Source organism: Dryas octopetala, chromosome 4 (genome assembly GCF_963921425.1).
Source record: "Dryas octopetala chromosome 4, drDryOcto1.1, whole genome shotgun sequence".
Lineage (NCBI taxonomy): Eukaryota > Viridiplantae > Streptophyta > Magnoliopsida > Rosales > Rosaceae > Dryas > Dryas octopetala.
The window spans coordinates 26,378,926-26,393,381 of NC_141369.1; the positions used below are offsets into that span (position 1 = coordinate 26,378,926).

Consider the following 14,456-nt stretch of genomic DNA (forward strand, 5'->3'; position numbering starts at 1 on the left):
TTGGAGAAGTCCACCTTATTCTCTAATTAAAAGAAAAAGTTTGTACAGTAATCAAAATTTGAAATAAAGAATTCTTTAATTATACAAAAAGAAAAAAATTAAAAGGAAGGAATGAAATAAACTAGGTAGAACTGTAGAAGTGCAGACAAGAGCAGTAACTGACTCAGACTAGACTTTGGAGTTTAGACTGTAGACACTAGAGCAAGCAAACCTACGTACGAGCCGTGGCTCGAGCCAAGCCGCACCCAAGCGCGCGAATGAACCATTCAATGTGAATTTTCGGTTCCGCAAAACCACACTCGTCTCATCCTTCCCTATCTATCTCTCTTTCCCCTCTCTAAGTTTATGGCATGTGTGCGCGTGTCTCTCTCTCAAGCCAATCGGATAATAAGAAACAAACGCTGTTTTGCATTCTCTCTAACTCGCCCCTCGCCTCGCCACGTTAAATAGAGTATTATTAGGTAAAAATCCCAATCTTCTTTTCGGGTTTTTGGTGTGGATTCACTGCAAATCGTCGCAGCTTTCATTCGTGCCTTTCTACTGAGGTGAAAGCATCCAGGATTTCACAGGTATTGTCTCTTTTTTCTGCTATTCCTTCATTGCCTAGGGTTTCGGTCGTAATCTACGAAACAAGGTTTTTCAGATTTCTTCTCCCCCTTTTTCTCTTTAATTTTGATACCAGCTTGGTTTTCACTTTCAATTTGATGCACGAGTGAGTTTCTACTCGTGAGTTTGGGGATTGTGTCTTCAATACATAAGTTTCTGTTCTATTAATAATACTCTTTTTCTTTTTTTAAATGCTGGCAATTACTTATTTTATTTAGTCGTGTGCAGTGCAGTCGTTATTTTAATTGGTTGTTTCACTTTCAATTAGGTACAGTTTAGGGGTGTTTGAGTCGCATTGTTGTGTATGAGTGATTAAATTCTTCAAGTAGATAGCTGCAAACCCTTTGTTTGGTCAAATTTGTTATTGAGTAATTGCGTTTGGACATTGACTATATCTCGATAGCATCTTACTCCCTTGAACTGCCTTAAAATTTCACATGAGAAGTACTGAGTCGTTCTCATAGACCAACTCCAGTTAGTTGCATTGATTTTTCCAGCATGCAGTTGGATTTACGGTTTGAGTTGAGTTATGAGACATTTGTAATTATGAATTATAATTTACTACAGACCCCTCTCTGATTAAATTGGCCTCCATATGTAACATAAATACTTGATTACTGCATTTGAACTATAATGTACTATATATGCTTGTTCGCAAAAAATGCTGTACTTGTGAGTTAAATTCGCATTAATTAATTTCTATATGCTTTTAAGATATTTGCTCTCAGGTTGCATTGAAAGGACGGCATTTGTTAAAGGCAATAATACGATGCTATAATGTTTTGAGGGAGCTTTTTTTGACATCTTGTGCCAATGGCGGCTGATCAACGGAGAAAGAGATTAAATGGTGCTACTGTCGTCGGCTGCAATTCTAGGGAGCACCATAAAACAAAAAAGAAAAGTATGGGATTACTTCAAGATGATTCAAACATGAAATCTCATATTTCTCTTGAGTGGGATGGAGATCAGAAAATGGTGGTTGCCAAAAATGATCAAATTGGCATAAGCTGGAGAAATTTGAGGCCATTTATCAATTCTACTTTCAATAGCCACAATATTTTGGCAGATATTTTTACTGTTCCGCAGGGAATTTATGAATTGGAAAATTTGGAAGATGTGCTTTCGTATGAGGTAGCTATAAATTCATGGTTATCTAGAATTAAATGTATCTGAATTATTTTTTATCTCTGATAAATGCATGTTTGAAAAATGTTGCAGAATTGGCAGACTCATCTATCAGAGAATGAGAGGAATCATCTTATGCAGTTTCTTCCTAGAGGGCAAGAGCCACAGCAAGTTGTGCAAGCATTGCTTGCTGGAGATTACTTTCACTTTGGAAACCCATTTCATAAATGGCACGTATTGTTATGTAATACTTGTAATTTTTCTCACTAGTGAAGAAATGTTGGGCTGCAGAATATTGCTTTATGTAGATTGATCAATTTTGAATTGTTTTATGTTTTGAGAAAATAGGTTACTAGTGATTTAGAATGTCCTGATGATACATTATAATTGTATTCTGTTGTTAGAATCATAGAGTTGAAAGCGATATATTTTCTATTGCTTTCTGTTACCATTTTTTTTGCAAACACTGAGATTGTGCCTGTACAATCTCTCAATTTTAGATGATTATAATATGAAAGCAAGGAAAGAACTTCTTTGTTGTTTTTTGAGTTTTTGAAAGATAGCTCCTTCTATGATTAATAATGTAAATCCATATTTTGCTGATGATTTTATCTGGGACCTATGCTTTCAGGGGTGCTTCACTTTGTTCCGGTAATTTCCACCCGGATGCCATTCTTCGGCAGGAACAGTGTCTAAAGACTGATAAGAAAATGTACTACAAGGAGTTGCAGAAGTATCATAATGAGTATGTGAAGCTTTTCCATTTTTTTAATGATATATATAGTACTGATGTTTAAAGGTGCTTTTTCTGCTAAAATATACAGTCACAATGTTTCTATGCTTCTTGTTCAGTATGATTGCATCTTTACTGAAGTTGAAGGAGAGATGTGCAAGCTGTAAAGATCTGGAAAAGGAAATTGTGCAGAAAATATGGAGGTTGATGCTCACTGTAGTTTCTCTTTTATTTCAAATTTTTGAGTTTAATGGAGGCTAAATCTTCACCTTGTAAACATGCACGACCAAGTACCGTACAATAATAACGAGGAAGTTTTCTTCTTGAGTTTTGTTTTTCCTGTTATTTCACAGCTATTCTTTCAGATAGTTCTTCAGTATTTTGATGTTATGCTCATGGTGTGAGAATAGGAAGAAGTGACGCCGCATTTATATAAATTGAACACAAAGTTTGTTTGACACATTTTCGGCATTTGTGAATTGCCTGCTGTGTAAGATTTGAATTTGAAGCAAACTAAATTTGTGAAATTCAGAAGAATATATAGGAAAATAAAAAAGATAGAAAAAGAAACAACTGGAATTGCGAAGCTTGTTTGTAAAATGTTTTGTAAGGACTTGTGTCTTGAAACTCATGAAACTTATTGAGTTCCTCTGTTCTGCTGTTATTTGTGAACTGTTGACATAATTAGTATTAGTATTATTGTTGTTGTTGTTGATATTATTATTAGTTTTATTTTCTATTATCATAATTATTATTTGCAATGATTTAGTCATGTTCAGATTGGAAACCTTGAATAATCTTTTTTCTTTATTCTCTTTTTTGGTATTTTATCCATCTATTGTAATGTACAAAATCGTGTGCTTCTAGATCAATTTTTTAGATTCTAGTAATTATGGGTGTTCTTTTTGTCTCATTTAAAATTTCTTGTTGGTTGTCGGTTCATGATCCCATTTTTCTAATTGATTATTCTGAGTCTCATAGGTGTATTAAACTTTATACAGGTCAAGAAATGATGCGGTGCAACAAATTCCTCCACACGCAAACGAATCCAGATTCCGTGATCTTGAGGAAAATGCCACAGTAACATCTGAATCTTGTTCTTGGGTTGCAGATGAGAAAGCATGTAGTAGCGATAACCAGATTTCCTCAGTGATCAAGGGCAGAGAGCTCCAGAACTGGTAAATCAGCTTTACACTTTGAGTCATACCTGAGTGTCTATGTGCTCCGGGTTCTTAGTTTTTTCAGATTATACGCCTACTTGGCTACTTGCTGTATGTTATAGTTGCTATGCTGATCTCTGTTACTTTATCTATCATCTACTTTGAACTGGCATGACGAATCCTATAAGTTACTACTGGTGTCAGGACCTGTGAGAAAGGCTTCCTAAAGAACAAAGGTAGAAACTTATTGGTTACTGCGGACGGTGCACTTAATGTAGGAGCGAGACCCAGAAAAGGAGACAAGTTACACAAGCGTAATATCTACAGTAGTGATGGTGCTAAGTACATGTCATATGTTAAGGTTGGTGCTCCTCTAGTATTTCTGAAACTAATTTAAAACTTTGGATGGACTATGCCTGGGTAACCTATTCAGTCACCTCTCAGGCTAGAGTGGGTCCATCCTCAATTTAGGATCAGTCATCACTAATTTTCAGTTTAGAATTGTGGTCCTGTACTAAACTTTGATGGCCATACACTTTATGGTTTCCTACTCAATATGATTAGACCAGAGCTAATTGTCTTTAAGCTTGTTTTGTGTGGCTTACTATATGGAGACACAGATTGTCATAATCTTCTCTTAAGTGGGACAAATATGTGAACTGAACTAGCAAAAAATTCTTGCACAATATTGATTTGAACACTTTGTTCAGTTGAGAAGTCGTTGACTCTAAATTGTTAATATGGATGAGATTTCTATATAACTGACGGAATTTTGGTAGATACTACATCCTTGTACTGATATAACTCTAGGATCGATGCTTCTCTCTCTCTCTCTCTCGATACACACAGAGACATCTTTTTGCTCTATTTTTGTTATGTTGGATCTTGCCATTTAATTTCCTTATCATTACTTTCTTGCTAAGAGTATTTTGCTAGTGCAGAACACTCTAAAATTTATGAGGCTCTTGCTGATTGTGCGCTTATAACTATCTCAGATTAGCAAGAAGCAGTATGAAATTGTTAAGAGTATGAAGCAGTCTGGAAAAAGCATTCAGTCCAGGTCTCTTAATCGGGTTTTAGGCAACCTTGATAGCTTTAATGTGCAACCATATGAAGTATTTGTGGAAGAAGAACAGAAGAAGTTGCATGAGCACTGGTTAGTGGCCTTTGGTGTGAATATGTATTTAAGACTTTGTAGGAACATTTGATTGTCTACCTTATCTAAATATAGTCTTGTTTATATAGGTTGCAATTGGCAAATAAAGATCTCCCAGCAGCTTATGTAAACTGGATAGATTTGCATTTACAGAGACGGCAAGTGAAAAAGTCTTTGGAGGAAGACATGAAAAGGAGGATAAAGTCCTTGATGGAGGTTTGTGATTCTGCCCCTCTGTCCTTTCCTCTCCTTTCTGTTTGAGTGCATGTGCATGTATCAACTTGATGGACATCCAGCCAATTCTTAACGTACCTGTTTCTATTGTTGTATGATATTTGATGTGTTGGTTTGTGATCGGGTGTTCAGGATGGCAAAGGCAATGAGAACCATGAGGGTGTGCTTCAGGATGAGATAGATATTGGGGCAACGAAGCATGAATCTACCATGGAAGATGATGACAACTCTGCACCTGGCTTCCCACAGGGTGATGAGTGCAACCCCACAGACATGGAAGAAGATGAGAAGTCTCAGGAGCAGCTTACTGATGGTCATGAGTGCAACCCCACAGATATAGACTCAGAAAAGCATATCAGTATGGAATCAGATAATGATTCAGAAAAACATATCATTACAGAACCAGACCATTCTCCTCCAAATGCATCTGAGTACTCGGGGATTCTGATCACTGAAGATGATGCGGTAAGTCAGGGAGCACATTTGTGTTCTAGTGCAGATGCCTGGAAGGCAGTTAGCATGCCACATTCCTTCTGTGATTCTACTGCAAGCCATGAATATGCATCTGCCAGTGAATTGGCACTTGCCCATCCACAAGTTAATGACGAGCAACTGACACACACAGTTGATCTGAAATCCGAGTTGCCTGTGAGAGACACCGGGTTAGATTTATTGCAGAGACAACCAGATAATGGTTCCTTCAGTTCTTACCCAAACCAAGATAGAAATGAATTGCTTCAATCTCTCTTTAAGGGCCAGGGAATGTTATCCTACAATCATGAGCAGAAACAGATGGGGTTGCATGTCCAGCCACCAAAAAATGTGTTTATGGGTGACGGTCAGTTTCCTGGGCATTTTGAGGAGCAGCAACACCAGTCACTGCCTCTGGATCAGAGGCAGAAGAGAGAGAATGCGGTTTACATGCAACAAAACTTACCTGAGAACATTTACTCTGATGGAGGTAGATACATAATTTCAAGGCAGGAACATCCGACTCCAGTCAATGTGCATGATTGGGCTGTCAATAGTGTTCGCATGCCAGGACCCCTTCAATCTCACTTAAATGGTGAAGAAATGTTGAGTCAGGACTGGTTTTCTGGTGAGCATCAAGTTCATGGTGGATGGTCTGGGTCAAGTGGTACTAGTGTCACAAGTCAGAGCATTGGGAGTGGAAGTAATGCAGATCAGAGCTTATTCAGTGTTCTATCTCATTGTAACCAATTACGTTCCAGTAGCCCTTATCATTCAGTAGGCTCCAGTGAGCAGTTCATTCCATCTAGGAACTATGGAATGGTGGGTGGGGTTACTCCGAGGATCGGCAATGTCCTACCACAAGCAGCTCATGCATTAGATTACTTGGGTGGGCGGGAAGCGTCTACTTCCATTGTGCATGATGATATGCAATGGATGAACTTACCTCATCAGAACTCTGGTTTACGTGATCCTATGGGGAAACCATTCTTGAGGTCGTGGAACCAGTAGGATATATCTGCCATATTCAGTGGGAGTTACAATATATGTGGCTTGGTTCAGAGGCAGGATAGGAGACAAAAATGCCAGATACAAGATGCATGTAAAAGCAAATTGTGACTTGCTATACATTGCAGAGCCTTTTGAGATTCCTAGGAGGAGACGTGAGTTTTCTGGAGAATTACAAGAGATGAAAATGCAAAGCTGGAGAAAGGTTTTTGTACATACCTATACAAGGGCCTACTCAACACCATGTATATATATGTTAGATGGGCAGGCAGATAGTAGTGGAGTCATGGGATTATTGGACAAATTCAGGTATCTCTAATTTTTTTTAGTTTAAGTTATAATTTAGATTTTAATTTCCATTGGGATTTTTTTCTTTCTCTTTTCTCTGTTCTTGAGAAATATCTTTCAATAATTTTGGAGGCTTTAAGTTTCTGTAGAGCCGAATGCTTTATTAAACCAAGCTCTGTTGAATACCATACCTTGGTTTTGTTGGGATTTCCATTTACTCTCTATACCTTTGTTGGTACTTAATATATATATATATATATATATATCTCTCTCTCTCTCTCTTCAATGAATTGATCAGTCTCGTGGATTGTTGACATTGTGATTACAACATTTGGGGGAAATTTGGTTTTACAGCTCTGCTTGAAAATTAAGACGTGGTTGAAATCTGAAATGTTGTGCTCTATGTATATGAGGAACCACTTACAACAGCACATAAATATGGTAAATGCTCTTCGATGGAAATGCCCTGCAGCACTCTATTGGCATAATGAAAGCGTTTCCAACTTCAATAAGAAAGGATAGTGGCCAAAATGAAATAAATGTTAACGAGAAATGATATACAAAGGCCAAAACTGTGATGAGAAATAGTATGGAAGGTTCCCCTAAAAAAAGGTTAACCGTTAACCTAGGTGTGGCACTTTGGGTAATTCAATTAACACGAATACCACACAAGTTAAGTCATTTTTTTCTTTTTCTCTAAAAAGAAATCAATTATGACGTGGCAAACGTAACATTTGTTTTTTTAATAAATTTGTGTTTGCTTTCCCATGGTCAACTTAATTATCTTATATTTGCTAGCACAATACCTGTATATTGAAAATTAACACAAATTTTACACTTGTTTCAATTCCATCCGATTTTAAGTTGAGTGTTCATAAGCAGTTAGTGAGTTGTGTATTCGAACTTTGGACCTTACACCTTTATTCTGAGGTCATTTCGGTTTGGGAGGAGGGAGGGGGAGTGGGTTTCACCACCTTACTTTAAGATATTATTAGGAGTATTACTAATCATCAGTAACATAAAGCGGTTTGATCTTTGAATGCCTCGACGAAACTGTGTCCACACTTAAAAATGGACTAAATATTTTGGTTTTTAAAAGGGAAAACTATTTTGTGGATGAACTTTTTTATTTGGACTTATTAATGACCCAAAATATTTGAAACAATCAAATCTAACACTATCCATCTAATTTCATATTAATTTGAAGTGATATATGTGGCAACACGAGTTCTATTCGCCTCCATCGAGGGTCAAGCCTAGATGCTTAAAACTAAATTGCCTAAACAAGTAATTAGTAGCAACAATCAAATGAAGAGTATATGCATGTACCCAACAGACGAAATGCATAAATAAGATAGGGAATCTTCTAGGAATTTTAGCCCACTAATCCAATGATTAAAAAATACTGCTTAATTTATAGTGTTCCAAGCAACTTGATCTTGATTGGAGAAAAAAGAAAAGAAAAGTGGACCTCTTATATTTAAGTTGTAGGTCTTTTATTATTATTATTATTATTATTAAAAATTTACTTCTTATTGATTTTTTCCTTTTTAATCAATTGTTATTGAATAAAGTTTTACAAAGGACCGAAAAACGGACCTGAAGGAGATAGATAAACCACGTACGTGTGATGGATGATGAGTGAAACAACATAATATATAAGTTGTGAGATCGAGGATCGAGTCAGGAGGAGCTAGCTAGCTAGCTACTGAAACAGCGGAAATTAAGAGATAGAAGCGGCACGGCAGTTATTTTATTAATTTCTATCAATTTTTCGATTATGCATGCGCTCCCTCTCTCTGCCTGCACTGCAAATTAAACTTGAATTTTGGTCATATATATCGAAGCAAGATCAATGAAACTGCGCGCAGATAACATTTGGATCCGGCCATTTCTTAATCAAGCTAAGCTCGCTCGAAGAATATATAAAACACAAGATTGTACGTAAAGTGGCGGTTGGCATTGGCAGATCATCGATCGGAAAAATGGTCAAAAAGAAAGAGACAGAAGTGATTCGATTAGAGAAAGAATCCGTGATTCCAGTTCTGAAGCCCAATCTCATCATCAACTTGGTTAACCTCCTCCGTGAGTCCCTTAATACATTCCTACTTAATTCCTACTCCATCAACCTTAATTAATTCATTCATCATTTGCAACCTACTCGATCTACTCCTTATTGATTCATATATATATATATATATACCTATACCGATTTGATCAGATGCGCACCAGCTGAATGACTTGTATTCCTATAAATACTTAAGTTAGTACTTAGAACTGGTTTTAATTATTTCAGAATATATTAATTCCATCTGCATATATGCATGCAGAAGAAAAACCTGACAAGGTTGAGTTTTTAAAGTTCTGCAAGAGAGTTGAGTACACAGTTCGGGCTTGGTATCTTCTACAATTTGAGGAGTTGATGGTATGCTCATCTTCACCTCACACACACACACACACACACACTCCCTCACTCACTATATATGCTAATTAATTGTTCACATCCATCTAAAATTTCCCATGTAATATATTGTACGTATGTGCTGATTGATCGATTAATTCGAGGTAATCATAATTAATTAAGTACGTATGTTTCATATATGTATTAATTCCCCAACACATATTGTCTTTACGTACGTGCAGCAACTGTACACCATCTTTGACCCTATACGCAGTGCTATTAAATTGGAAAAAGAGGGGATTTCCATTGAAGATATTGAGTTACTTGAACAGAGATTCCTCAAGTTCTTTTTTCAGGTTGGTTCTATATATGTGAATATATATGGCTGCTTCACTTCAAGTCTTCAATATTCTATTTTCAATTCTTACTATATACCGTCACAATCCTCAAATAATTATATATATATTTATGCATAATTAAGGAAAATCTGCTTGCATGTTATATATCATTATTGTAGGTAGGGATGTATAATAACTAAATAATGCCTGAACTGCCATTCAAGTATGGTATTTTCAGAATGAATATGAATCCAGTACTTATGATTATGATACCTACAGGTGATGGAAGATAGTAATTTTAAGATTGCAACTAATGAAGAAATTGAGGTTGCGCTTTCAGGGCAGTATCTTTTAAATCTTCCCATCGTCCTTGATGAGTCTAAGGTTTGTACTTAGTTACTTACTAATATATATATATGTATTCCTAAATTTCAATTCATTAAGATTAAGAGTAGAAGCTAGCATGCAAATGAATTTTAATATATAATAGCTATATATATATTTGTTATTGTAGTTTTGGTTTGTCAGTGCTCGAATTCACATTTGTTGATGTCAGTATATATTGTACGTTCCTGCTGAATGTAGCTTGACAACAAACTTTTGAAGAAATTTTTTGAAGAAAATCCTAGACCAAACCTTCCAGACTTTGCTGATAAGGTATATATTTTAAATGTAGCATCCATAAGACATAATTCGGAAGGCCTTCTTAATTAAGGTTTTCAATTGATTAATTATTTTCTTATTTGGATCATTATGAATTCATGATCAGTACATTATCTTCCGACGCGGCATAGGACTTGATAAGACAACCGATTTCTTTCTCATGGAGAAAGTGGACCTTATCATTGCACGTATGTGGAAATACCTTTTAAAAGTAACTAAGTAAGTCATTTTTGGTACAGAACTAAGTAAGCCATTTTTTAAAACTTGTCTAGCTAGCTACTGTCATACTCCATGCATAGATATATATATATATATATATCTTGATTCTTGGAACTTAATTATATATATGATTAAAAATGTTTAAAATTTAATTAATAGATGCATGCGACCATCTTTTGCATGTATAGATTACTAATTAATTTGTGTTGTGATTGGTGTTACCAACACGTACGTACTGCATGTACTATTGAGCTAGCAAATAGCTAGCTATGAGAAACTAAATATACTTTAGGTTTAATTCATTAAGGCTTAAGCATTGATTTTTGTATTTTTCTGTATCCCATTAATTAATTGTTGGTGTACGTTATTGCAGGACCGAACAATTTTTATCCAAAGGGTCAAGTGTAAAACGCAAGGAAGATCCATTACTGGATGATGAAAATGACGGTGGCTCATCAGATGGGGGTGACATATATGTTGAACGAATCCGCCTTGAAAAACTGGAACTAAGGTTTTTTTTTTTTTTCTTACATTCGTTAATTTTCTCATCCGCCTTGAAGCTAGTACTTCACGACATTAATTTATATATATGTTGTATGTGTGTTCTTCAGCCTTAAAAATTTGCTGACCAAGAACACAATCCAAGAGCCCACTTTTGAAAGGATAATTGTTGTTTACAGGTACCTAATTAACTACTTTCTTTCTTTATAAAATTAATTAATATATATTAATATTGTTTTGCATATATATATATTATATAGATATATTCATATATAATATATGTTCTTGAAAACAATTAATGAGTTAATTACATGGTTGATTTTTATTTAATTTGTCCATCATTTTCAAAACCATTCTCTGTTATATGTATATTATGTCACAATTAAGGTTGGACATGCATATGGTTGTTGCTCGATGCAAGTATATAATTAATGTATTTTCTTCTAATCTGATGGAGGAATATAAGGGGGCCGGCTTGCAGTTGCAGAGAGATTTATTTGATTTATATATATATTTATTAATTGGGAATGGAATGAAAGTTCAGCTATAGGCATAATACTGATCTCATAAGTTATGGACTTTAATTAATTTATTATGAATTAATGGGGAGGGGATTTAACTGCTTATTGATTGAATTGATGCTCCAGCCTCTAGGAATTGAAATGATTCAATCCATTCCCGAGGCTGAAATTGACAACCTAGCATGAAAATAATGTATTGATCATCGATAAAAAGAATTATAACTTTTCAGGCACTCAAGTCCACCAGACGAACTACACGACAGGGGAATATATGTTAAACATTTCAAAAATATCCCAATGGCTGATTTGGAGATAGTTCTTGTGAGTTTCTCTGTCTCCCTCTCTCTCTCACATACTAGCTAGCTTAATTTCTTTAAAATTAATTAAATATTAAATTTCCCTTGAAGTGTATATCATGGTTTCAATTAGGGTTTACACAACAACTAATATTGATGGATGGATGATCAATAAAGTACTTTAATTAATTTACAGCCTGAGAAGAAGAACCCAGGATTAACTCCAATGGACTGGCTCACATTCCTTGGCTCTGCCGTAGTTGGGTTGGTAAGTAAGTTATTAATTTATAGAGCAAATTATAATTTAGTACCTCAATTTTACATGTTGTTTCAACTTAGTACCCCAACTTTAAAAACTTGCAAAAAAGTACTTCAACTTTTATTTTGTGTCAAATAGTACTTCCGTTAGTTTTTCTGTCAAAGTGGCAGGGGTATTTTCGTCTTTTCCTTAAATTTAAAAAATAATAATTTTTTTTAATAAAAAAATTTCTTAAAATAATAAAAAATTTCATTAAAAAAAATTTCATAAAATAAAAAAAAGATTTATGAAATTTTAAGAAATTTTTTTATTAAAAAAATTTATTATTTTTTAAATTTAATTTTACGAAAAAATTTCATAAAATTTTAAAAAAATTTTATGAAATTTTTTATTATTTTAAGAAATTTTTTTATTAAAAAAAATTATTATTTTTAAAATTTAAAGAAAAGACAAAAATACCCCTACCATTTTGACAGAAAAACTAACGGAGGTACTATTTTGACACAAAATGAAAGTTGAGGTACTTTTTTGCAAGTTTTCAAAGTTGGGGTACTAAGTTGATACAAAATGAAAGTTGAGGTACTTTTTTGCAAGTTTTCAAAGTTGAGGTACTAAGTTGAAACAACATGTAAAGTTGAGGTACTAAATTGTAATTTGCCCTAATTTATATATATATATATATATATAGCAGCAATTAATGAAGTTGTCTTCTAATTGTCCTTAAATTTTTATGTTGTGAAATAAATAAATAAATGCAGCTAATTAATTGCTATTTCATAATTAATTTACGTACTGCAGGTTGCTGTTATTACTTCGCTTGAAATGCCTAAAGTTGATCTGTGGGTCATTTTTGCAATTCTTTCCACTGTGATTGGTTACTGTGCTAAGACATACTTCAGGTACGTATGTACGTAATTAATTAATTAATTTTTTTTGAGAATCGTAGGTAATTAATATTTAAGTTTCCCAATTATTTCATATATAATTTAGTTTTTATTTTTTTAATCCAATAACTATACAAAGTAATTTATTAATTAACGTGGCTGGCTAGCTAGGCTAGCTAGCTAGCTATTCTGTATTTATATTTAAATGAATTGTTTCTTAATTGTACGTACGTGTGTGTAGTTTTCAGCAGAAGTTGGCTCAATATCAGAACTTAATAACACAGTCCATGTATGAAAAACAACTGGATAGCGGAAGGGGTACTCTTCTTCACTTGTGTGACGACGTCATTCAACAGGAAGTAAGCTGCCAGCTAGTTACCTAGCTATCTTCATAAAACCATCATTAAGTATGGAATTAATTAATTAATATTATTTAATGTGTAGGTGAAAGAGGTGATAATTGCTTTCTATATATTAATGGAACAAGGGAAAGCTACCAGACAAGTATGCATGCATATATTTCTATTATCTATGTACTAATTAATTCTCCATCTCAAGTCTTGTTTGGGGATGTATGATTTATATATATTATAGGACCTGGATAATTGGTGTGAGGATCTAATCAAAGAACAGTTTGGCTACCAATGCAATTTTGATGTGGACGATGCAGTACAGAAGTTGGAGAAATTGGGAATTGTCACTCGGGTAAGGCAACACTCACCCCTAATCAAACATGTATGCATGCATATATAGTGATATAGTGATATATATATATATATATATATATATATATATATGTGAGGAGTGTTCTAAAGGTAATTAGTTAGTAAGTTAATACGAAGCTAATCATACTTTGGGTCCACCACATCACTAATCTCATAATCCGAACCATTAATTATTTAGGCCCTACTTCAAAGATCATCATTGCAAAAAATCAACTAAATCGAAAATCATGTAGTCATCCAATTGAGATCAAATAAATAGACGATCAGTATTTTCGATAAAAGCATAGAAATAGTTGTTATTATAATCAAATGGCTAAATGACTTCCGATTTTGAAGATTCTTTTATAAGAATGATCTTTGAAGTATGGCCTAAAAAATAAACGGCTCGAATTTTGAAATTATATTGTGCAGTGGGCCCAACAGGGTGGTTAGTTTTGTATTAACTAACTAACTAGTTAGTTTTAGAGCATTTTTGATATATATATATAGCCTAATTTCACACTTTTCTTATTGATTTTTCGATCCGACTTGAAACTAATTAAATATTACCTTACGTGTGTGTGTATGTATGCATGTACATGTACGTACGTATATATGAATTTAGGATACCCTTGGACGGTATAGCTGCGTTGGGCTGAAACGTGCTAATGAGATCATTGGCACCACCACTGAGGAGCTTGTCCTTAAGGCGAAACAAGCTGATAATAAAGATCAGGCAAGACAAGCAGCTGCTGCTGAGGATGATGAGGAAAATTAAACAAAGCTAGCTAAGCTAGCTCATCGATCAAGGGTAGTGCATGCATGCAACTACTAATTAAATATATATATATATATAGATTAATATATTGACAAATAGAACAAATATGAG

The 14,456-nt window shown here is 34.4% G+C and overlaps 2 protein-coding genes across 3 annotated transcripts; both read left to right on the forward strand.

Moving 5' to 3' along the window:
• Nucleotides 1-367: 367 nt before the first annotated feature.
• On the forward strand, nucleotides 368-7,048 carry LOC147289016 (nuclear factor kappa-B-binding protein). Of its 2 annotated transcripts, none has more exons than XM_086241777.1 (10): nucleotides 368-569; nucleotides 1,321-1,737; nucleotides 1,825-1,961; nucleotides 2,363-2,476; nucleotides 2,584-2,667; nucleotides 3,466-3,642; nucleotides 3,829-3,985; nucleotides 4,620-4,780; nucleotides 4,870-4,996; nucleotides 5,147-7,048. In XM_086241777.1, the coding sequence occupies exons 2-10, from the start codon at nucleotides 1,420-1,422 to the stop codon at nucleotides 6,494-6,496; spliced, it is 2,625 nt and encodes an 874-aa protein (XP_086097903.1). In that variant the 5' UTR covers nucleotides 368-569; nucleotides 1,321-1,419; the 3' UTR covers nucleotides 6,497-7,048. The 2 variants fall into 2 exon arrangements, with proteins under 2 accessions (XP_086097903.1, XP_086097904.1); XM_086241778.1 differs by having other exon boundaries at nucleotides 1,335-1,737.
• A 1,718-nt stretch (nucleotides 7,049-8,766) lies between these two features.
• Nucleotides 8,767-14,345, forward strand: LOC147289017 (uncharacterized). Its single transcript, XM_086241061.1, has 15 exons — nucleotides 8,767-8,866; nucleotides 9,112-9,206; nucleotides 9,425-9,538; nucleotides 9,800-9,904; nucleotides 10,106-10,177; nucleotides 10,290-10,402; nucleotides 10,776-10,913; nucleotides 11,014-11,082; nucleotides 11,655-11,745; nucleotides 11,917-11,988; nucleotides 12,778-12,878; nucleotides 13,105-13,222; nucleotides 13,308-13,367; nucleotides 13,458-13,568; nucleotides 14,193-14,345. Exons 1-15 carry the CDS (start codon nucleotides 8,767-8,769, stop codon nucleotides 14,343-14,345), a joined length of 1,512 nt encoding a protein of 503 aa, XP_086097187.1.
• Nucleotides 14,346-14,456: the final 111 nt, after the last annotated feature.